The following is a 22,516-nucleotide window of genomic DNA, read 5'->3' on the forward strand; positions in this document are numbered from 1 at the left end:
CTGTCAAGTGACATGGCCCCAGTTCAGCTTAATTTAATTAACAGTGCTTTGGTGTAATGCCTTTATAGGTATGTCCTGACGTCTTGAAATAGCTCTTTCTTCACAGCCATGAAATTAGTAAAGTATAATTAAGGAGTGAAAGAAGGTCCATTTTATCATCTTGAATTCAGTGCAGTCTAATTAGTCTCCATGACAAATGTAATTAAGGTTTCTGGCTAATAACAGAATATGTGGGATCACTTTACAAAATGTTCTTCATATTCCTTTCCTTACATTTGAAAGAACACATGACTGCGCTCAGTAGTTTATTTCTCAACTCGGTCCTGGAGCAGTCAGGTTTTCAGGATATCCACATTCAATATGCATGAACTTGACTTGCATGCACTGCCTTCACTATATGCAAATTTATTTCATGCATATTCATCTGTGGATATCCTGAAAACCTGACTGGCAAGGGGATGCTCCAGGACCGAGTTGAGAAACACTGGTTTATAGAACGCAAATGAAAAGTGGAAGCACAAACCCAAAATGGACCCCCCCCTCCCCCCACACACACACACACAAGTGCTAAGGCTGCACTAATTTGGAACATAAGAACTGCCGCTGCTGGGTCAGACCAGTGGTACATCTTGCCCAGCAGTCCGCTCACACGGCGGTCCTCAGGTCAAAGACCAGCGCCGTAACTGAGACCAGCCCTACCTGAGTAAGTTAGACAAGTTCCTGCTGAACCGGAACGTACTCAGGTAGGGCTGGTCTCAGTCAAGGCGCTGATCTTTGACCTGAGGGCCGCCGCCCAGCAGCGGCAGTTCTTATGTTCCAAATTAGTGCAGCCTTAGCACTCATATCCAAGTCTTCCATGAACCAAGCTGTTTCCTGCCTTACCAGGACACCCTACCTCATGAGCCTTACTGTTGGATTTTGTGTAAGGGAGTCTCCTAATCTCTTTAAACAAACAAGAGGCGATGAGAAGTAATCTGACTGAAGAGATCACTTCATTTGCAGGCCTCGTTTGTTTCATTAGCTCTCAGCTTCACTCGGGTTCACTTAAGGGAAGTGAAGAACACGAAGGCTCTCCATTCCAGAGCAGCTAAGGATCCTGAAGTGATGATATCATCCGCTTAAGGAGAGATAAAGATCTCTTGGGATTGATGTGCGGAGCTTCTCAACAATGTGGAGGAGGTTAAACTTTAAATGACTTCTGTTTGTTTTTGTCCATTTTCACCTTGCAAACTAAACAGTATTCTTATCTGATTATAGGACCTTTTCTTCCAACTCCCCTCCTTAGTCATTGTTGAATTTTCTTGCATTTAAGAGCACTTTTACTGAAAAGGCTTTCGGATGGAGAGTTAATTCTGTGTAAGCAGCTAATGCCTCCAAAACAGATGTATCTTCATTAGTTAACATAGTAGATGATGGCAGATAAAGACCCGAATGGTCCATCTAGTGCAAGGCAGAAGCCCGCGCCGAAGAAAAACAGTGTTTTAAGGGGCTCCGACGGGGGGTGTTGGTGGGGAAACCCCCCCCCCCCCCACCACCACCACTTTACTGAATACAGATCGTGCCGGCGTTGTGGGAGGTTTGGAGGGTTGTAACCCCCCTCATTATACTGGAAACTTAACTTTTTCCCTGTTTTATAGGGAAAAAGTGAAGTTTTCAGTATAATGTGGGGGGATTACAACCCCCCAAACCCCCCACAATGCCGGCGCGATCTGTATTCGGTAAAGTGAGAGGGTTCCCCACCAACACCCCCCGTCGGAGCCCCTTAAAACACTGTTTTTCTTCGGTGCGGGCTTCCGCCGTGCGCTCAGTTGTCTCGGCGCGCCTTTGTCGGCGCGCACTTTTGACCTGTCACCGTTAGAAACAGGATGCTGGCCTTGATAAGCCTTCTGTCTGTCCCAGTACGGCATTTCTTCTGTTCTTAAATTGTTCTTAAATTAAATCCTCTGTGTAATGATTGAACTTTCAAAAGTAGATACCAATTGTCCATCAGTAACACATGTTACTGCTGAAAAACGCTTTGTGAAATTCTGAGCACGGTGTCTGGCTAGTTTCTCTGAAGCTTTGGCGTATCTATGTTTGAAAGAGTCGGAGATGACCTCACTTAGCTCATGCACTGGGTGATGTTATTTGTCACATCGTAACCAGTATAGACAAATCAGTTCCAGCAAATCTGAGAGAATTTCTGCTCTCTGTAGTGGCTGCTTCCCAGGGTTCAGGAGTTACTTGGAGAATCAGAAAATAAATAAGGGTGCCATGGGAAAATGACTTAGAAAATAAACATAGGCTGGTCGATATTCAAAATGATTTAACCATCTGGAAACGGCTGCTGACTGATTGCATTGCTTGTTCATAGCTATCCGGTCATTTTGGGCAGGACTTAAGTGGTGTTCCTTGATGGAAACGACCAGGTCGCACCAGTTTCAAAATTGTGGATGTTCTGGGGTAGAGCCAGGTTAATAGCAGTCTGAGCTTTAAGGGGTCTGGCTTAGGCAGTCGGGGACGGAACATCGATTTAGTTGACTTTTTTAAAATTGGAATTTATTAACCGCCATTATGAAGAAATTCGCCCAAGGCGGAGTACAGCAAGAACAGTTCCAACATAAAACTTAACAGTTTAGTTAACAGCATAACCATAGTAAGATGACTAAAAATAAACATAATTGCAATGAATGAATGAATGCGGTAAACTCAAAATCAGCAAATGATAGGACTGCCATGAAACAGTTTAAAAAATATATTGATTAACATCACTGAAATTCAAATTGCAGAGATATAATACAATGTCAGCCTAACGCTTATGAAACACCTAAGCACCCATTAGAACTTTCTTATGACATAGGTATGATTCTAATATTTTTCCATTTAGTTTATCATATCGCAGCTAATGTAATCTAATGCTTGACTTTATATACCGAGTCATCATTCAACGAAAGCTCGATTCGGTTTACAGTACTTAAGTTATCGAATAAAACACCAGAAAAGAATAAGACTAAGTTGGGTAAAGTTAATTTTCAAAATGTTTAGAATGTTTACAAATGACTCAACACAGAGAATATAGGTGGATTTCAGATTCCCAAATAGTGTGGAATGGTTAAGATTCTTTTCGAATCAAAACCAATTCTTAGTTTTCTTCAATTTTCGTTGGTTAGATTGTGGTATGCCTCTCCATTTATTGTGGGCTTGAAAAGGAATGTTTCTTTGTATATGATTGTCAAATTTGATGTAAGTTACCTTTATCCTCGATATCTTTGATATTGTAAACTTTTTAAATTTATAAATTTAAAAAAAAATGTTTAGAAAATAAAGTAGTTTTTAAGGATTTGCGAAAAGGTTGAAGTGAGCCGGAACTCCTTAAAAGAAGTGGAAGGTCATTCCACGGTTGAGATAGCTTAAAAATCAAAGAGTGACTGAAAAACTTAACTCCCTTAATCCCGTTTTTGGAAGGAAGAGATAATTTGAATTGTTGATCACCTCTTGAAAAAAAAAAAAAAATCTATAAACATTCCAGGATAGAGGAAGGAGAGGAGTAAAAATACCACGTAAAATTTTAAAAACAACACAGGCCCACTTAAATTGAACTCTAAAACAAACTGGGAGCCAATATAGACTCTGAAGCAACGGCGTCACGTGATCAAATTTACGTTTCCCAAAAATCAATTTCGCAGCAGTGGTATGTACGATTAAACAAGATATAAGGAACTGATCTAAGTTACAGTGTGTTTAGCAAGCTAGTCCAGGAGCGAAATGAGTTTGTGGTCACAGTGACATAGTGAGGGGGGGTGCGCTCTGCCCCTGGTACGGTCTTCCTAAGGACGTGGCACATCTCCTCTTCTTCCCCCCCCACCCCGGCACCCCTGGCCTTTCTTATACCTTTTTTACTTCCCCGATACGAGGCTGCTGCCCGCATCTGTTGTCTCTCTGATGTCACTTCTGGGATCCACGCCTGCGAATCAATGTCAAAGGGTGAGCCAACACCGACATGGGCGTACTGCTCACACCAGAGAAGTTAAAAAGGTATGGGGGAAGGGCAGGGGGCAATGAAGAGGGGAGGGGTGCCGCTCACGCTTACTACGCTACTGTATGGTCAGTCACCTTGTGTACGAGCGTCATTTCATAAATAATGCACTATTTTTTAAAATTATTATTTACATGTTTTTTTTCCAAGTATTTCTTTACAATCCTTCAATATAGTCTCCCTGCTTTGCAAAGACCGAGTCCCAACGTCCGGGAAGTTTCATTATTCCATCCAAGACACCATTATTGTTCAGTTGCCGAATGGCTCAGATACTGGCAGAAAAAAGCTCTTCCAGAAATGCAAAATGATGTCCACGCATAGGTTGTTTCAACTTTGGAAAAAGGTTGAAGTCTGGAATATAGGGAGCATGAGGTAACATGTATTCATATAATTTTTCAATGATGACGTTCCCTATGTGCAGGCGAGCATCGTCATGAAGAAAGAGTGGCCTAGCCAAGAGCAACTGAAGTTGGGTTTTGTGCATTTTTCTGCGCTTTTTTTGGAAAAAATCACTGCTATGACTCTTCTTCCACTTCGAACTTTGTCTGTAATGATGTTGCCTTCACGATCATAAGCAAAAATCATCATTTATTTGACTTTTGATTGAGCTTGTCGAAATTTTTTTGGCCATGGGGAAGATGGAACTCTCCACTCGTCATCGAAAAACTACAGAAATACGGCTGGGAGGTTTTACCTCATGCTCCCTACAGTCCAGATATGAGTCCACCAGACTTTGGCAAAGTGTTCCAGAGCTTAACTATTCTCTGAGTGAAAAAAAATTTCCTCGAATTAGTTTTAAAAGTATTTCCATGTAACTTCATTGAATGTCCCCTAGTCTTTGTAATTTTTGACAGAGTGAAAAATCGATCCACTTGTACCCGTTCTACTCCACTCAGGATTTTGTAGACTTCAATCATATCTGCCCTCAGCATCTCTTTTCTGAAGTCCTATGGCTGTGCTCTGTGATATGCAATTTGAAGCATCTTATGCTTTTCTAAGAGGCTGCAAGCTACTATATTTAGTCTTTTGCCCCTAACACACCATGCCCTGATATCTGCACATTCGTATGGAGCCAAGACTTCATGTATTCATCTTATGCAAATCACCAACCTGCTATATTAACATGGTAGAACAGATTCGATCCAAAATAATGGCTTTGGCGTTTGTTTTTTGGAGGGAGTTTCCCACACTGTATAAATAGAAGCAACTCAACCCATGATGCATCAATATTTCTTTTCTAGCTGAATGAAATCTGAGCAAACTGGCAAAGCTCAAGCCTTATATCCTGATGGTGATACGTGGCTGAGAGAATTCATTTGGTTTTCATTGGAACCAAATGTGAACAAAGTCTATGCAGGCCAGAGGTCAGAAGCTCTCTGGGGCTGATTCTGTAAGTGGCTCCTGCCACAGCAGGCACCTACAAAACGGGCACCTGCCACGTGTTAATCATGGAGAGGCGCTGCGTACAGAATCGTGGCTACCAAGGACCCTAGGCATCGAAAATGTAGATCAGGCCTATATTTCCGGCACCTAAGGTCCCTGCAGAATCGCATCTAGCGGATCAAAATGTCCGGTGCCGCCCCTAAACATGCCCACTTCCAGGCTTCGGCATCACTAGGTCCCGGAGGCCCCCTAGCCGCACCTAGGGACACTTTATCGGCAGAAACCAATGCTTCTGCCGTACAACTTTCGTTCGGTGGCACAGGCATTGATTTTAACAGGCCTAGATTGTAATATGCTTTACGTGGGACTGACTAAGATTAAATATAGGGCGTTGCAGCAATTGATGAATTCTACTGTGTGGCTGATTTTGGGAATCTTGCGCACAGAACATATTACCCCTGTTCTAAAACAGTTGCACTGGCTCCCAGTGTCACAAAGGGTTTGTTATAAAAAGTTATCGGTGATACATCAGAGCTTCTATGGATCTGCTCCTTTGAACTTTCAATCTCTGTGGGAGGTGTATCAGCCGAGGAGGAATCTAAGGTCTGAGGGTACTATGAGATTAACTTCTATGGCGGGGAAAACTGTCTGGTATGCTAAATCTAGTGCGGCAATGTTGTCCCTGGCAGGGGTAAAATTTTGGAACTCCCTCCCTGGCATCCTGAGGACCTGTTCTGACCGTTGACAGTCTAGAAAGATGTTGAGGACACAACTTTTTGTGGAGGCTTTTCTCTGAAAAAAATTTTTTTTTTTTTTTTTAACAACAAAGAAGAAAAACATTTTATTTTAAATGGAATATGGATAATAATTAGCAAAATGTGTTTAAATTTTGACAAACGTTCAGAATTTGCTAATGTTTTTGCACAGAATTCCACCAGGAGTAAATAGGAATGAAGATCTTATTTGATAGTATAGGTTTATGATCCATATATTTGTGGTAAGGCTTCAGAATTAATAGATACCATTTATTGTCATTATTGCCTTTTTAAAATATTTAATAAGAATCCTGAACTGTGGTTGTTGCACTTTATTTAGTGGGGACGGTTAACGTGTAAATTCATTGAGCTTTTGACATTATTTTCAGAGGATTAAATTACTATGTAATTACAATGTAATCTGAACGCATTTTGTGAGTGTGCTGTCCATGAACTACTGTGAATGTTTTAATTGTTAACTGATTAGTTATAGTCGATTTAGAAATTTTAGAAATAAATAGCATTTTTAAACGCGTGTCTGATTGGTTTTTAATGGCGCAACCAATTATCAGGCCACTGAAAACCAATTAAAAGCAGGTTAGATGCCAGTAGGTGTGATCTGGGCCCCTCCCGTCTCCTAAATTTTGGCTGCTTTTTTCTTTCTCTGGCCCTCTTTATGCTTTTCTTTGTCATTTTGTGCCTCCTTTTGAGTTTTGCATTTTAGCATGTCCAGCAGAACCGGCTGGATTGACTAACGTCCCTTATTCCTTTTGGTCATTGTGTCCTTTAGGATGCGCCTTGGAATCGGTTGCACAATTGGTTTAGGAAACATTTTGGCTGCTTTTCTGCATGATTCTTTGCTTTTTAAGAGAGCAGATTGTGCTGTTCTTCTGCAAAATACTCTACTGTGGTTCAGTAAACATTCTCGCAAAAATATGCCCAAAGGTGCAGAACACTGAAAGCTCAAGAGAAGGTTTATAACTAAATTGTGTGCGTCTCAGAGTAATTTCAGTTGGCAGCGCTCGGAAAGGGAATAATGCCAGCATTCAGAGAGCACTGTACCAGCAATTAAATCACACAGACTGGGTATTACATCTTTCTGTGCAACCGATGAGTTGGCAATCGTAATTGACTTATAGGTGGAATCTGTGTACTACCCAAAAAATAATTACCTTTAGGCTGGGAAAGGAAGATCAGGATGGGGGCATGCATTTAGATGCCCTGAGGGTGTGAGAGCTTATTCTTTAGTGGCTTCTGGGTGCCCAAATTAAGAACATACTTAGTGGGTCAGACCAATGGTCCATCAAGCCCATTAGCCCGTTCTCATGGTGGCCAATTCAGATACTAGCACCTGCCGAAACCCAAGGAATAGCAACATTCCATACAACCGATCGAGGGCAAGCAGTGGCTTCCCCCATGTCTCTCTCAATAACAGACTATGGACTTTTCCTCCAGGAACTTGAACAAACCTTTCCTAAAACCAGCTGCGCTATCCGCTCTTACCGCATCCTCTGGCAACGCGTTTCAGAACTTGGCTATTCTCTGAGTGATAAAGAAACTATTGTAACCCAGCACTGTCATATCTGACACATATATTCCTGCTGTTACACTAGCGATAGAGCTGGTGTGACACCCGGATGCCTAAATACAGCAGAAATGTGTATTCTGGAAGTTACATGCAAAAATGGGAGCTCCGCCTCTGTGCTTTTACGCACTACACCACTTAAGTGTTCCCTTACAGAATTGTACTTAGATGCCCTGCTAGCACTTGCTTAAGTGTACACTTAACCTGCATAACTACTAGTCTGTAAATTTTCACATCCAAGAGATGCGTAAATGCGATGTCTAGTTACCCTTTTTTGTGTTTTATTGGAGAAAGACTTCTATACCCAGGTACCTATTTTGAAACTTATAGTTAAGTGTCAGATTTATATCAGCAAGTAAACCATACTTTTTTTCTTTAATTTAGGGCTAGATTCACTAAGGGCACGGATAGGATCCGTGTCCGGGGGGCTGATTCACAAATCGCCCTCATGCAAATGAGAGCAATCGGAATCGCACACCCCAACCGACCGCACGGATCGCTCTCCAGCGATCCCGACGCAAGCGCAGACCCTCCGTGCCCGGCAGAGCTGAAAAGAAATTTTTAAAAAAAAAAAAAACAAAAACTTTTTTGCGAGCCCGTGGTTTTAACCCACTTTAAACCCGCGGCTGAAGGGTAATTAACTACCCTGCCCCATCCCCTTCTTGGGTGCACTGAGTTTCTACAGGAATGCCTTCAACTCTTATATCTATATAAGGGCATATGTGCATAAGATTATGCCCATATAATATGGGTCATTTTGTAAAAATCTATTTCTGTGTATATAATACTGCTTTATGTGCTGAAATTCCTTATGTCTATTTAGCTATCTAATGTTTGCTTAACCCTTTTCATAGTTAATATCAGTCAGGATAAACCAGACTTTGCATTTCTTTAATCTCTGTCTTCCTGTGTTTCTTTCTTATTAGTCACTCTGTTTACTGCCCCACTTTTTGCTTCGGTGCTCTCCCAATTTCCTGTCTTCAACCTAACGGTTTCCTGCTTCTCCTTAGAATCTATTTTGCCTCCTTTGATAAATGACTACAATATTTGCAATTTCTCTGATGACCCAGAGTCCATCTGTAGATGCAAATCAGTAATGATCTGTGTTGCACCTAACACACAGGCAAGTATAACTCAGACATATATTACAGTATGATGATTTCCTCAATCCATGCACCCACTCGGACGAAGGGCAACTTAATTCTCCCAAATCAAAATGTTCTTCATGTAATCAAATCTTACACTACCGCGCTCTGAAAATAATCATCAAGACTGGCCAACTCTTCTCAGAAAAAGCAGGTTATTTCTAACAGGACTGTGACATAATCTTGGAGCAGTAAGGATAGGAGTAGAATGAGTACAAGTGGATCGATTTTCCACGCCATCAAAGACTAGGGGGACACTCGATGAAGTTGCAGGGAAATACTCTTGGAACGCGTTGCCAGAGGATGTGGTAAGAGCGGATAACGTAGCTGGTTTTAAGAAAGGTTTGACCATAGTTATTGAGAAAGACATGGGGGAAGCCACTGCTTGCCCTGTATCGGTAGCATGGAATATTGCTACTCCTTTGGTTTTGGCCAGATACTAGTGACCTGGATTGGCCACCATGAGAATGGGCTACTGGGTTACATGGACCATTGGTCTGACCCAGCAAGCCTCACCATCTCCGTTTCCTGAATGCTAAAACTCACGCAATGGATTTGGAAATACAAATATGAAAAATGTATCTACTGTTCTTTGGTGCTAGGAAATAAGACACATCAAAGAATCTGATTCCTGGACAAACACCGCAACTGCTTAAGAGCTACTCATGTCAATCTACAGTTCTAAAGCCTTGCAATAAGGTACCCTAAGGCTGAAAACAATATATCTTTCTGAAATTTAAATAGCTATTTACTGACTTTAAGAAAGTATTTGATATGACACCCTCATTCTACTTCTGGATCAAATAATCCTAGCTGGAATTCAAAAAGAAAAATGTTTTACTTGGTTTCAGGGGTTGGAAGCGTTAGGGATTTCATGTAGAGAATGACACGGTGACAAAATTCATCACCGTTCCCGTCCCCGCGGATAACCGCGGGAAATAATCCCATGTCATTTTCTAGTGTCTATTTCAACCTCGGTCCTTCTACACCAGCATTCTTCAAAGCAAAGCTTGCGGGTCAGTGGTTCTGCCCAATTATACTCTGATTCTTCCCTCTCTCCTTAAAGAATGACATGAAGATGGTTTCCTGCGGTTATCCGCGGGGACGGGAACGGTGATGAATTTTGTCACTGTGTCCTTCTCTAATTTCATGCATTCTAACGACCTCAGTATGGTACAAAGAGGCTGCCAAGCAGTTTAAGGAAATACAACCACCCTTCTCCCTCCGTATTCACGGTTTCAGCAATCACAGTTTTTAGCTTGCTGGCTCCTCCCCCAAACTACATCAGCTTGCATAGAGAAATGGCCGATTCCAAGCGTTTCCAGAGAAAATCGCCGATTCCCGGCACTTTCTTCGCCGTGTTTTGCCTCTCCTTTGGGAACAGGCCAGGTCTTCCACCGTGTTATTCGCAGTTTCACCCTATTCACAATGGTTTTTAATAGAAAACAGCGAATAACATATGAAAAAGTTATTTGTGGTTTTTCTGTATTTGCGGTTCTGTTAATCCCCTATCGCAGCGAATATAGAGGGAGACGTGTATTCTCAGGCAGAATTCAGTCATAAGCATTGAAAAAAGAAAGGGCAGGAAATGAATGAAAAAAAAATGATAGCAAAATCTAGAAACAAGCAACTATGTAGACACACACATCTATATAGATAAAACAACTGTATTAATTTTGTGGTTAACCATTATGTGTTGTTAATACGATTATATTGTGTGTGTAAGTTTCAAGTTTTATTACCATTTGACGAATCGCTTATACAAACTTTCTAAGCGATGAACAACTTAAAAAGCCACTAGTTAGTGATCCCACAGATAATTGGGTATAAAAGACAACGTACAAAATAAATAAGCCGACTAACAATTTTTGCAGTTGGATTAAAGACAGACATGATCAAAGAGGGAAAGGGGGAAAAGTTACAATTCATTTTATATTGAAAATTACATAAAAAGGAAAAACGAGAGGGAGGGAAAAGGCTTAATATCTGTAACAAAGTATGAAGGGTCCAAAATAAAACATATTAGGTATTAAAAGCGTCTTGAAACAAAAAAGTTTTCAAAAATTTTTTTAAAGAGGTAAGATCTTTTTCATTTTTGATATAATTTGGCAATGAGTTCCACATGGAATGGAAAAAATGATGTTACAATTAGTACTATTATGGGGGCGGAGATTGGGTAGAGATGGGCGGGGTCTGTCCCACGACTTAGCCCAGTGTTCTTCAACCGCCGGTCCACAAAATAAGTATTTTATTTCTGCCGGTCCATAGGTGTCAAAAGGTTGAAGAGCACGATCCAAGATGGCCGCGGTCGTGGTTCACTGAGCAACCGCCCTCAAACCTTACCTTAGGAAACTTTGTCTTCTGGCGGTTTTCCGCTGTAGATTTTGACAATGCCGAAGAGGAGAGGAAAGGGTGCCTTTTCAACCTCGCAGCGCCCTGGAGTAGCCTCCTCCGGCAACATAGAGGAGTTGCTGAGGCGGATGCAGGGCGCCATTGGAACGTCGGTGTCGCCCCCGCTTGAGCCACTTCTGGAAACGGACTGGAGGCGTCTCTTCGAGCTCATGAGATCTCGTTGAGCCCCGACGTAAGAATCCCTCCTCCCAACCCTCGAGCCGCCAGTTCCCTGGGGGTGGAGAGGCAGCCGGAAGTCGGCATGAGCTCCCATCCTGAGGCTGCAGGGAACGGCGAGATAAACATCGACTCAGGCTCGCAGAGATTGCAGCAGAGCCTGAATGCACATGAGGACATCACAACGCTGGGGTCAACCCTGACACAGAAGGAACGGAGAGGAGAGGATCCTTTGGCTGGTGAGCCTAATTCTTTACTATCCAATTTGCAGACTTTTAATATTGTAAAGCCCCAAGAAGTTACATTGGAAGCTTTGTGGGATCTGACTGCCAATTTGGTTAGAACAGTGAATACCAATTACTTTCAAATTGAGGGGAAAATAAAAACTTAGGAGAAAGAAGTTCTTCAGATAAAACAAGACCTGGGAGAATCAAAATTAGATATCCAGAGTATTAAAGATCAACTTAAATCTTCTAAATTGCTTCAGGACACTTTAATCAAGGATAATATAAACTTAAGAAGGAAGATAGAGACATTTGAAAATTTCTCTAGGAATAATAATCTTAGATTTATTAATTTCCCACAAATTTCAACTGTGACTCCAAGAGAAATGTTAAAGCGGTATTTGCTGGAGATATTGGAAGTATCGGAAGATTCATTACCTCCTTTCACCCAGGTCTATTATTTACCTAATAAAAATCAGGATCTTCAAGAAAAAACTCAGGGACCAATTGATGTATCTGCCTTACTTGAACTATCTGATAAAGAAGTTGCAACACCTGCTACATTGATTATGACCTTGGCTATTACGTTGGATAAAAATTGGCTTTTGAGATTATTCTTCAAAAATAAAGAGAAAAAGTTTCTTGATTTTAAGATACAGATGTTCCCAGATTTGGCAAGAGATACACAAAAACATAGAAAGGAGTTTCTATTACTAAAACCTGGAGTTTTGGCTCTTGGGGGAACTTTTTATCTTCATCATCCCTGCAAATGTATAGTTCAATATAATTCTCAGAAATATGTTTTCTTTGAGCCAAACCAGTTGACGGCCCTTCTCTCCTTGTCCCGCCTGGAGAAGGGAAAGAAATGAGGGCTTTAAGATATTAGACGCCTGAACATCAGTTAACCACGTACCAACTATCTTCAATTAATATTTCTTTGTTAGTTCCGTTCATTTTACATCATGGATCATATGGTGGACTTGAGAGATTATACAATCCAGAATACTGCAGCCAAACTGATCTTCTCAAAACGCAAGTCTTACCATGCCTCCCCACTCCTTGCCAAACTTCATTGGCTCCCAATAATCTCCAGAATCCATTTCAAATGTTCCTGCCTGGCTTTCAAGATCATTCACGGAATCCTGCCTCCTCTTATCCCACTGTCTTTCAACTCCTCCAGTCCCGACTCCTCCAGAACTGCCCAAAGGCTTAAACTAGCCTTCCCCTCTCCACGCGGCATCCACTATTCAGGCAAACTGGGAAAATCCCTTCTCTTCAAAATCACAGGTCTTTGGAACGACCTCACCACCCCGCTGCGGAACCTGAGCTCCCTTCAGTTATTCCGCAAACAACTGAAAACCTGGCTTTTCAGCAAATTGTAGCTCTATCCTTCCCCCCTTTCTCTCCCCCCTTCTACACATAAGTTCATGTAATCCTTTTTCTTCTTCTCTACCCACTATTTTAAGTTCTTGTAAACCGTGTCGAGCTCCATTCTCATGGAGATGATGCGGTATATAAACTTAAGGATTAGATTAGATTAGATACAATATTTGGTTCCTATGTAAATTTATGAGATTCTTTTGTTTCTTTTGTTGTAATCACTTTCTGTACAAGATTTATCTTGATTTGTTGATTTGAAATTTATAAATAAATAATTAAAAAAAAAAAAAAAGTTGAAGAACACTGTTCTAATGAACATATTGTACCAAAGGACTATCGGAGTATGGGACGATTTATTAGTAGTAGTAGTAGGAACTGTTATAATATTGAATGATACTTTATATTGTATTTATATCTGTAATTGATGTTTTACGAGGTAAACATTTGCTATATATGATGAATTTTAATAAAGTGTGATATCATTAGGTACTCTGAATTTTAGCTTCTCATATTATTTGTCTATTAAAGATTTAGAAGCCATATACTGTGCAAACTAAGAGCATGATGACAGCTGCCCAGACTTTAAACTCTATTGCTTATGTTAATAAAAGTGTTTTTGCAGTCTCGAGTCGTGGTCCTGATTTATGAAGCACTCAGGAATACTGTACTGATTTTGCAATATGTGAGATCAGCAGACAGGAACTGCTGTGCTAATGCCAACACAGAGTATGTACCGTGGTTGGGAGCCGAGGCGGGAGCTGCTGCCATTCAGCTTAAACGAGAGAGACGATAGGCAGGTGTAAGGAAAGAGCTAATAGGCAGGATACCGGGAAAGGGTGAAAGACAGACATGAAGAGTTGCTAGAGGCAATGAGTAAGAAAGGCAAAAGCCATGTGGGAAAATGCGGAGCAATAACGAGACGCGGACGAGGAGAAATAGAAGCTGAAAACAGAAAGATCGAGAAAAGGAGGAGAAAAGGAAGAGGCAGAAGGAACTTAAGGCCCCCGGTGGCTGCAGCAGTAGAAACGAAGGAGCAACTTCACCAATATTGTGTTATCCCGACCAAAACCTACTTTTCTTTTAAGACAGTTCAGAGCGACTATAATACGGGGTGCCCATAAAAACACGCCTTGATTTGAAATGGTTACAAAATCAAAACTTATTTGAATAGGTTTATAAATAAGATGACCGCAAATCCAAGTCCCAAAAAGCACGGTTAGCAAGATCTTACCCAATCGCTTGCACTTTCACCCTTATAACCTGCAGTTGGTGCAGAAGTTACAACCTTCAGACAATGCAATGTGACAAAATGACGAGGTGTTCCTCAAGTGGCCCTCAAGATCACCGGACATTACTGTTTGTGACTTTTTCCTTTGGGGGCTATGTGAAAGACAGAGTGTACATACCTATGGATGAACTGCAGGAATGCATCACTGAAGCTATAAACGCGATCACGCCGGATATGCTTTGGAGAGTCTGGTCCGAGCTTGATGGTCGCATCAATGTTTGCCGAGTAACAGTTGGGGTGCACATCAAGTGTATATAATCAACAGATACCATAGGAAACTTTTATATGAGTCGGTGAAACTGTAGCCTCAAAGGCAGGGCTGTGGAGTCAGTAGATAAATCCTTCGACTCCGACTCCTCAGTTTCTGGTACCCACATCTCCGCCTCCAGGTACCCAAAATTGTCTCTGACTCCAGAGCCTTGGTTTTATCTATATATTTTGAAATCAAAATTGTCTCTGACTCTAGAGCCCTGGTTTTATCTATATGTTTTGAAATCAAAATTGTCTCTGACTCCAGAGCCCTGGTTTTATCTATATGTTTTGAAATCAGGGCTGTGGAGTCAGTAGATAAATCCTTCGACTCCGACTCCTCAGTTTCTGGTACCCACAACTCCGCCTCCAGGTACCCAAAATTGTCTCTGACTCCAGAGCCTTGGTTTTATCTATATATTTTGAAATCAAAATTGTCTCTGACTCTAGAGCCCTGGTTTTATCTATATGTTTTGAAATCAGGGCTGTGGAGTCGGTAGATAAATCCTTCGACTCCGACTCCTCAGTTTCTGGTACCCACAACTCCGCCTCCAGGTACCCAAAATTGTCTCTGACTCCAGAGCCTTGGTTTTATCTATATATTTTGAAATCAAAATTGTCTCTGACTCTAGAGCCCTGGTTTTATCTATATGTTTTGAAATCAGGGCTGTGGAGTCGGTAGATAAATCCTTCGACTCCGACTCCTCAGTTTCTGGTACCCACGACTCCGCCTCCAGGTACCCAAAATTATCGATGCTGATTAGCCTGTTAAATATTTAAGTTGTGCGTACAACCTGGATTGCGCAACATAGAATCTGGCCCTAAATGCACAGTGGACCTGAGGCACTAAGGGGCAAGTTCCGCAAACAGCGCCGTAATCACGCCATGGCACCGGTAATGTAGGCGCCAGGGTTTTGAAGGCTTACTTTTGACAGAGAATCATGCCTAACGGTGCTTAAGGTCATTTCTGACCCAAACCATGCCTGCGTTGACCTTGGGTCGCCTCTGTAGACGCGATTTGGGCACCTACATTTTTTGTAACACGATTTTAATTGGTTTTTAATCAACGCAGTCAATTAATGCACCAATTAAAACAAGTTAGGCACGGGTAGAGTGCCTATCGCCACCTAACTTACCTTTGTAGAATCTGCTCCTAAAAGTGTTGCATGTACAAATGATAGTATTTTGTCAGTTGCGTTTGTCACATAGGAGCATGCACACGACACACCCGTGCTTTGCCTCTGGTTACAATCCGCTTTCAGGTATACGCTTTGTGAATTGCAGCCAAATGTATAGACTAGTACGAAGCTCTTATACACATGGCACCAATCCCACGCTTAAATGTCTCCGTTCTACGTTCTATAAGCTTAAACGCGTAATTGGTGCCTTATTTTGTGCATGCCGTATAGAAATGCCCTTTTAATGGCTTTTTATTACCATTCCTCCCTTCTCTTATATGTTTGCTGTCTTGGTTTACTCTCATTTCAGGTATAGGAGGACTAGAGGAGTTTGTGCTGAAGTCAGCAACGCTGTCAACGTCCCCAGCTTGTCCCCCATTCACACCTCTTAACTTTGAAGCCGCACCAATCGTGAGGGTTGCTGTTGAACCAAAACATCCAAGTAAGTTAATGATTTCTTCCAAGGAATAGAGCAGCATTTAATATCATGCTTCAAAGCTTCCTGGGTTTATTATGTCGGCATTTACAACAAAGTAAACCACCATTATCTTGATCATTATGACTATACATTTCTGAGGAGAAATACATTTTTAAAGACCCTCTATCGTAACCCTCCCACTTTAATGGAACAGATTATGCCATGATAAACACGGTCAGGATTTCAGATTACCATCACTCTGATTTAACATAGTAAAATAGTAAATGACGAATGGAATGGTCCATTCACTCTGCCCAACCGTACATGCTCTATAAATTAATAATTTAATTTAAATGGCCCTTTTTCTTAGATATTTTGGGGCCAGAAACTCAGAGTTCTGCCCGGCACTGTGCTTAGGTTCTATCTACTGGAGTCTCGGTCAAAGCTCATTCCAGCCTATCCCAGCCATCGAAGCCCTCCCCAGCCCATCCTCAATTGAATGCCATATATGGGACACAGACCGTGCAAGATCCTCTGTGTTCATCCTACGCTTGTTTGAACTCTGTCACCATTTTCCTCTCCACCACCTCCCTTGGAAGCGCATTCCAGGCATCAACCACCCTCTCCATAAAGAAGAATTGCCTAACATTACTCTTGAGTCTACCACCCCATAACTTCAAATTATGCCCTCTGGTTTTACCATTTTCCTTTCTCTGGGAAAGATTTTGTTCTACGTTAATACCTTTCAAGTATTTGAATGTCTGAATCGCACCTCCCCTGCCCTTCCTTTCCTCTAGGGTATACATATACAGGGCTTCCAGTCTCTCCTCATACGTCTTCCGGCGCAAACCTTCTACCATCCCACCTCATTCAATAAATTTTATTTGACATCCATCCTCGGAGGCTCATTTTCTTTGCATTTATCAAATAGGAATTTTAGTATAATATGAGAGTGTGATCATGTGGCATAAAACAGTTCAGTGATAGATGCCTAACTTCACTGTCTTCTGCCCCAAATCTGTCATTTGCCCTCTTGCCAACAGCCCAGCAATTCCCCCTTCTAGACACACCCCCCTCCTGGTTTAGCTAAGCACCTTCATTGGCAGCATCAGTGATATGCATCTGTTTCCTTTGCCAGCACTGCAGACTTCCCTCTACCGTGTCCCGCCCTCACTCATGTTACTTCCTGTTTCCTCTCTAGTGGGATGCAGCAGAAGGAAGCCTTTGAGACCTGTACAGGCAATGGATGTGTCTCTGTTGTCACCTACAAAGACACTGAGGTAGACTGGGGAGGGGGCAAATGCCAGGGCCCAAGGAGAGGGAAAGAGATAGAGACCAAAGGTGTGGAGGATGGAGATTTTGGAAGGCCTATCTATCTTACCCAAAATGACAGGTTTTGCTATACCACTGGTATGATCATAACAAACATTTGAATATTTAAATAATATATGAAACTGATAATATGGGAGAGCTCTGGGGAAGTAAAAAGACCAAAAAGGTTGATCTTTGTGAAATGGAGTGTCTCGTAGTGCTCCGTAAATGAACATATTCTAAATGTGAGTCTATTTGGGCTCCATTCTTACTTGCTCATAGCTCTTGATTATTGGTTATTTTTCCCACATGATTGTTTGGATTCTCTCTGATAATATCTTGCTGTGCACCATTACCCATATTTCTGGACAGACTGTTGGTTGGGGAGGTTTTTTAAATTTATTTATTGAAAAGATTTATAAACAGCTTACAATCGAAGCGATGTACAAAGTAACATACATAATATAATGACAAACCATAAATACATCAAACAAAATAACATCTACTTAGCAGGACAGTGAAACTAAAGCTCTTACTTATCTCTCAACATCCCTTCATTAACCAATTGAGGCAATATGATGCTAACTTATAACAACATACAGTCAATCCATGTTACATAAATGCATCAACGAACAATTGAGTTTTCAGTTGTTTCCTGACCTGAAACAAACTCGAAATTTACACAGTCTCATGACTCCAGAAAGAGAGTTCCAGAGCTGAACACCTACTACTGAAAACAGCATATTTCCGATTCTCCTATGGAGAATACCTAAGTTCCTTGTCATTGACAAGCCTCATACATCCCTCAGATCATAAACTACGATTAGAATGGTAGACATTCCAAAGATTTTGAAACCATGCTGGAACAATAGAGTATATCACCTGTTGCGTTTATGAACACACCTTGTGGTATATTCTCTGAGGGATTGGAAGCCAGTGAAGTTTTTTTTAAAACTAGCATAATATGTTCAAACCTAGAAGTATCAGTTATCAGTCGAGCTGCAAAATTCATCAGCATTTGAAGTGACCCTAATTTAATCTTAGGAAGCCCAAGATACAACATATTACAATAGTCAAGTCGGGTTAATATCAATGCTTGCACTACAGAGCGAAAATCAAATCATGAAAGCATTGGTTTCAATCTATTCAAGATGTGTAATTGAGCATACCCTGATTGAATCACCTTGACAATCTGCTTCCCCATTCAGAGGGCGGAGTCTTGGCAGATACCCAAAACCGTCAGCTCTTTCTTGACCTCTAGCACCCTAAATGAAGCAGATAGCATGTCAAATTCATTGCTCACCACCATAACCTATGTTTACCCTACATTTAACTAATCATAATCATAAATACAGTCAAATCTTTTTTTCAGATTCTCTACTATCTCTTTTCATGGGGAAGAAGAATAAAATGTTGTCTGCATAAATCCTATATTTGATAGAAAACCAGTCAAATCCAAAATGAGGGAGAGAAAACAAATACTCCCTGAGAAAAAAAAATCTCCCTACACCCCAAGAAAAATAAAGGGTGAGGGGGAGAGGCATCCCAAACCAACACCCTATCACTACCACAAGAGAAAATATAATTAATAATAATAAAAGGGAGCCCTCAGTCACACAGCCTGCAAGGGGAAAACCCCTGAAGCTTCCGGCTGTCACTGGCTTACACCCAAAAGGGTATTAACTGTGAAACATCCCCGGGCACCCTTTGTGTGAAATTTAGTGATAAACCAATACACCAGGCCCTCATCCAGGGGGGTCAAAAAACAACGTCCATATTCAGCGATGCTTAAAAGATGAAAAAACTACCAATTGGAAGTACTTAGCTTCTCCGTAGAAAAACCAGCCAGCGGGAAACAAAGTTCGTCCAACGGGACTCCGTTTTGGGAGTGAAAAACCCCCTTCCTCAGGAACCGGCTATGCTGTTTTGTTGCGGGCTCTCCATCACCAGCCTTGGATGAAAAAGCAAAGTTGAAAATCTAATCTAATCTCCTCCTCACCCTTTATTTTTCTTGGGGTGTAGGGAGATTTTTTCTCAGTGAGTAAATCCTATATTCAACACCCATCGATCGAAACCTTTTCCCTAGTGTTGCCAAATAGATTTTGAATAGCAAAACAGACAAGGCAGACGTCTGAGGCGTACCTTTCCGAACTGCCTTCTTATTTGAAACAGACAACTCCCCCCTGAACACAAAATGAGCGACCTATGAGATTATTTCTTTTAGAAAACTTTCATTTAAAAAAATTGAAATATAGCATAAACTGCTGTTAGCTATGGTTAACTTGGGTGTTTATTTATTTTTTGACTGTGGATATGATATTGCTACACTTATATTTGTACTACTGATCATCGCTTGCTGTATTGTTCCTGAGTTCCAATAAATATTTCTATAAAAAAAAAAAAAAGAACAAAAAAGTTGGAAATAGGTAAGTTGTTTAATAAATGCACACTGATGGCATTGCAGCTTTATGCAATAAATATCCCCGTCTTTTACACAGCCACGCTAGCTTTTTTTTAGGGCATAAGAATTCTACGAGCGTCAGAGCCGTTACCACAGCAGCTTGCGCTAAAAACGCTAGCGTGGCTTTGGAAAGGAGGGGGTATGTGATTAAAGTCACCCAGTACAAAAAATGAGGTCTTAATGAATTCTGTTAGAGCAAACCATTTGTAATACTACAATCCGAACCCCCTTCCTTTTAGGTGACAAATTTAAAATGACGTTACAGAAGTTCAAACATGTAACTTGATTAAACTGCTTATCAGTGGTCTCAAACTCACACCCTTTGCAGGGCCACATTTTGGATTTGTAGGTCCTTGGAGGGCCTCAGAAAAAATAGTTAATGTCTTATTAAAGAAATGACAACTTTGCATGAGGTAAAACTCTTTATGGTTTATAAATCTTTCCTTTTGACTAAGTTTTAATAATAATATTGTAATTTATAGCTAAGGAGACATATGATCAAGAAACTGTTTTATTTTACTTTTGTGATTATGATAAACATACCGAGGGCCTCAAACTAGTGCCTGGCGCATGTGGCCCCCGGGCCGTGAGTTTGAGACCACTGTGCTTATGAACCTATGATACAAAAATTCAGCTGTTCTCAACATTTTGGATCCACTACTTTAGTTACCTTTTCCCAGAGATGGTCACATATCTGTATATCACAGATTAAAACATTTAATTTCATTTGTATGTAAACCATAAAAGGTAAGAGAAACTTCTGGAAATTATGGCCAAATTCTGCTGCTACTTAGTTTTATTCAGAAAAAAAAATTGCTCTCTGAAAGACCAGAAATATAATTGAATACATCAGTTTTTCTCTTATAATAATAATGACTTATGTAATGCAATGGCAGTAACTATGTACCGGTACCTTGGAAAATTCCTAAACAAATTTGAGCATTAGTAGTTAAATGATTATTCCAAGTTCACAAATTAAGGCCCTCTTTTGCCAAACCGTGGTAGAGGTTTCTACCGTGGCCTGAGCCGCTAAATTCTCCAAAGCGGCTCCGATGCTCATAGGAATTCTATGAGCTTCAGAGCATTTAGCGTCCCAGGCAGCGGTAGAAACCTTTAGTGTGGTTTAGTGAAAGTGTGTGTGGGAGTGTTCAGTGATGGAAATAGCATTCTGTTTGGGCTTCTAAGTTCTACACATGCCCTCCAGTAACTACTGTCTTACTCTGCTAGTCCCTGAGTAATAAGTATATTACTTGACTATCTGATGAATTTAGCAAACTTGCTTTTCATTATTTGATCATAAATGAACAAATGGCATCTCCACATTCTAATACAGATACATTGCAGTAAACTACGGCATGCTTTTTTTACTTCTCCCTAGGTGAGATGCCTCAGCTGGTGAGAGGCATGAAACTTTTAAACCAAGCTGATCCCTGTGTGGAAGTTTTAATCCAGGAGACAGGGGAACATGTCCTCGTCACAGCAGGAGAAGTACACCTGCAGCGCTGCTTGGATGACTTACAGGAAAGGTTAGAAAAGCCCTCATCTAATTCAGGTTCCATAGCTTTCTCCCTCTCAGGCCGTTAAACACACAGCCCTTAGTTTTTGATCAGGGCAGTCCCTCATGTTCCAAAAATCTAATCTAATCTTTATTTTATATACCGAAACTACTCCCTAAGGAGCTCGACTCGGTTTACAGTTCATTAAAATATGAAACATAACGAGTAAAAACTGTGGGATAAAAACAGAAATTGGCTAGATTAGATGGATGAAAAAAGTTAGAAAAAAGTATGTTGAATTGCTTAAAATTGCCATACGACAGCTAAAATCAAATTAACTATTGTGAAAACAACCAGGTTTTGAAATTTTTTGAAATTGAAATAATTGATCTACCAGTCGTAGAGAATCTGGAAGTCCATTCCAAATTCTCACCAATTTAAAAGTAAAAGATTTACTAAGCTTCCCGGTGCATTTAATACCTTTCAGAGAAGGAAATGCTAATTTGTGAATTGTTGGAATTCTTGAATAGCAGGATCTAAAGGAATTCCCACTAAGGGAAATCAAAGAGTCAAATATTCCATAAAGGAGTTTGAAAACCGCACATGCACACTTGAACTGTATCCTATGATGGACTGGAAGCCAATGGAGTTTTCTCAGCAATGGGGAAACATGGTCGTACTTTCTCTTTCCAAATATAAGTTTGGCCGCTGTATTCTGTATTAACTGGAGACGATCTAAGCTGCCCTGTTTAATACCCAAATAAATAGAATTACAGTAGTCCAACTGGGCCAACACAGTGGATTGTACCAGTAATAAATAATGTTCTTGATAAAATAGTGCCCTGATTTTCAGCATGAGCAAACTAAAGAAACATTTCTTTGCTAAGGAATGTACGCATACTGCATTGGATCCTAAATAGCTCTCAGACAATCCGAAGATGGCAACAGCTCTCAGCCTCCTATTCTGGAGATTGTTTCTCCCCAAAAAATAGCCACGAGGGAGGGGCCAATATTCATTCACTGGTGGTAGCTGAATTTACAGTGGCACTCTCTGTAGAAT

At 40.9% G+C, this 22,516-nt stretch overlaps 1 protein-coding gene across 5 annotated transcripts in view; it reads left to right on the forward strand.

The window, feature by feature from the left end:
• Nucleotides 1–22,516, forward strand: part of EFL1 (elongation factor like GTPase 1) — a 192,034-nt gene that overhangs the window by 108,913 nt on the left and 60,605 nt on the right. For all 5 annotated transcript variants that reach the window (XM_033920962.1, XM_033920963.1, XM_033920960.1 and 2 more), the window contains exons 16-17: nt 16,081–16,212; nt 21,339–21,486. In XM_033920962.1, coding sequence (XP_033776853.1) covers nt 16,081–16,212; nt 21,339–21,486 — 280 coding nt within the window. The remainder of the gene's footprint in view (nt 1–16,080; nt 16,213–21,338; nt 21,487–22,516) is intronic.

This window comes from Geotrypetes seraphini, chromosome 14 (genome assembly GCF_902459505.1).
Source record: "Geotrypetes seraphini chromosome 14, aGeoSer1.1, whole genome shotgun sequence".
Classification (NCBI taxonomy): domain Eukaryota; kingdom Metazoa; phylum Chordata; class Amphibia; order Gymnophiona; family Dermophiidae; genus Geotrypetes; species Geotrypetes seraphini.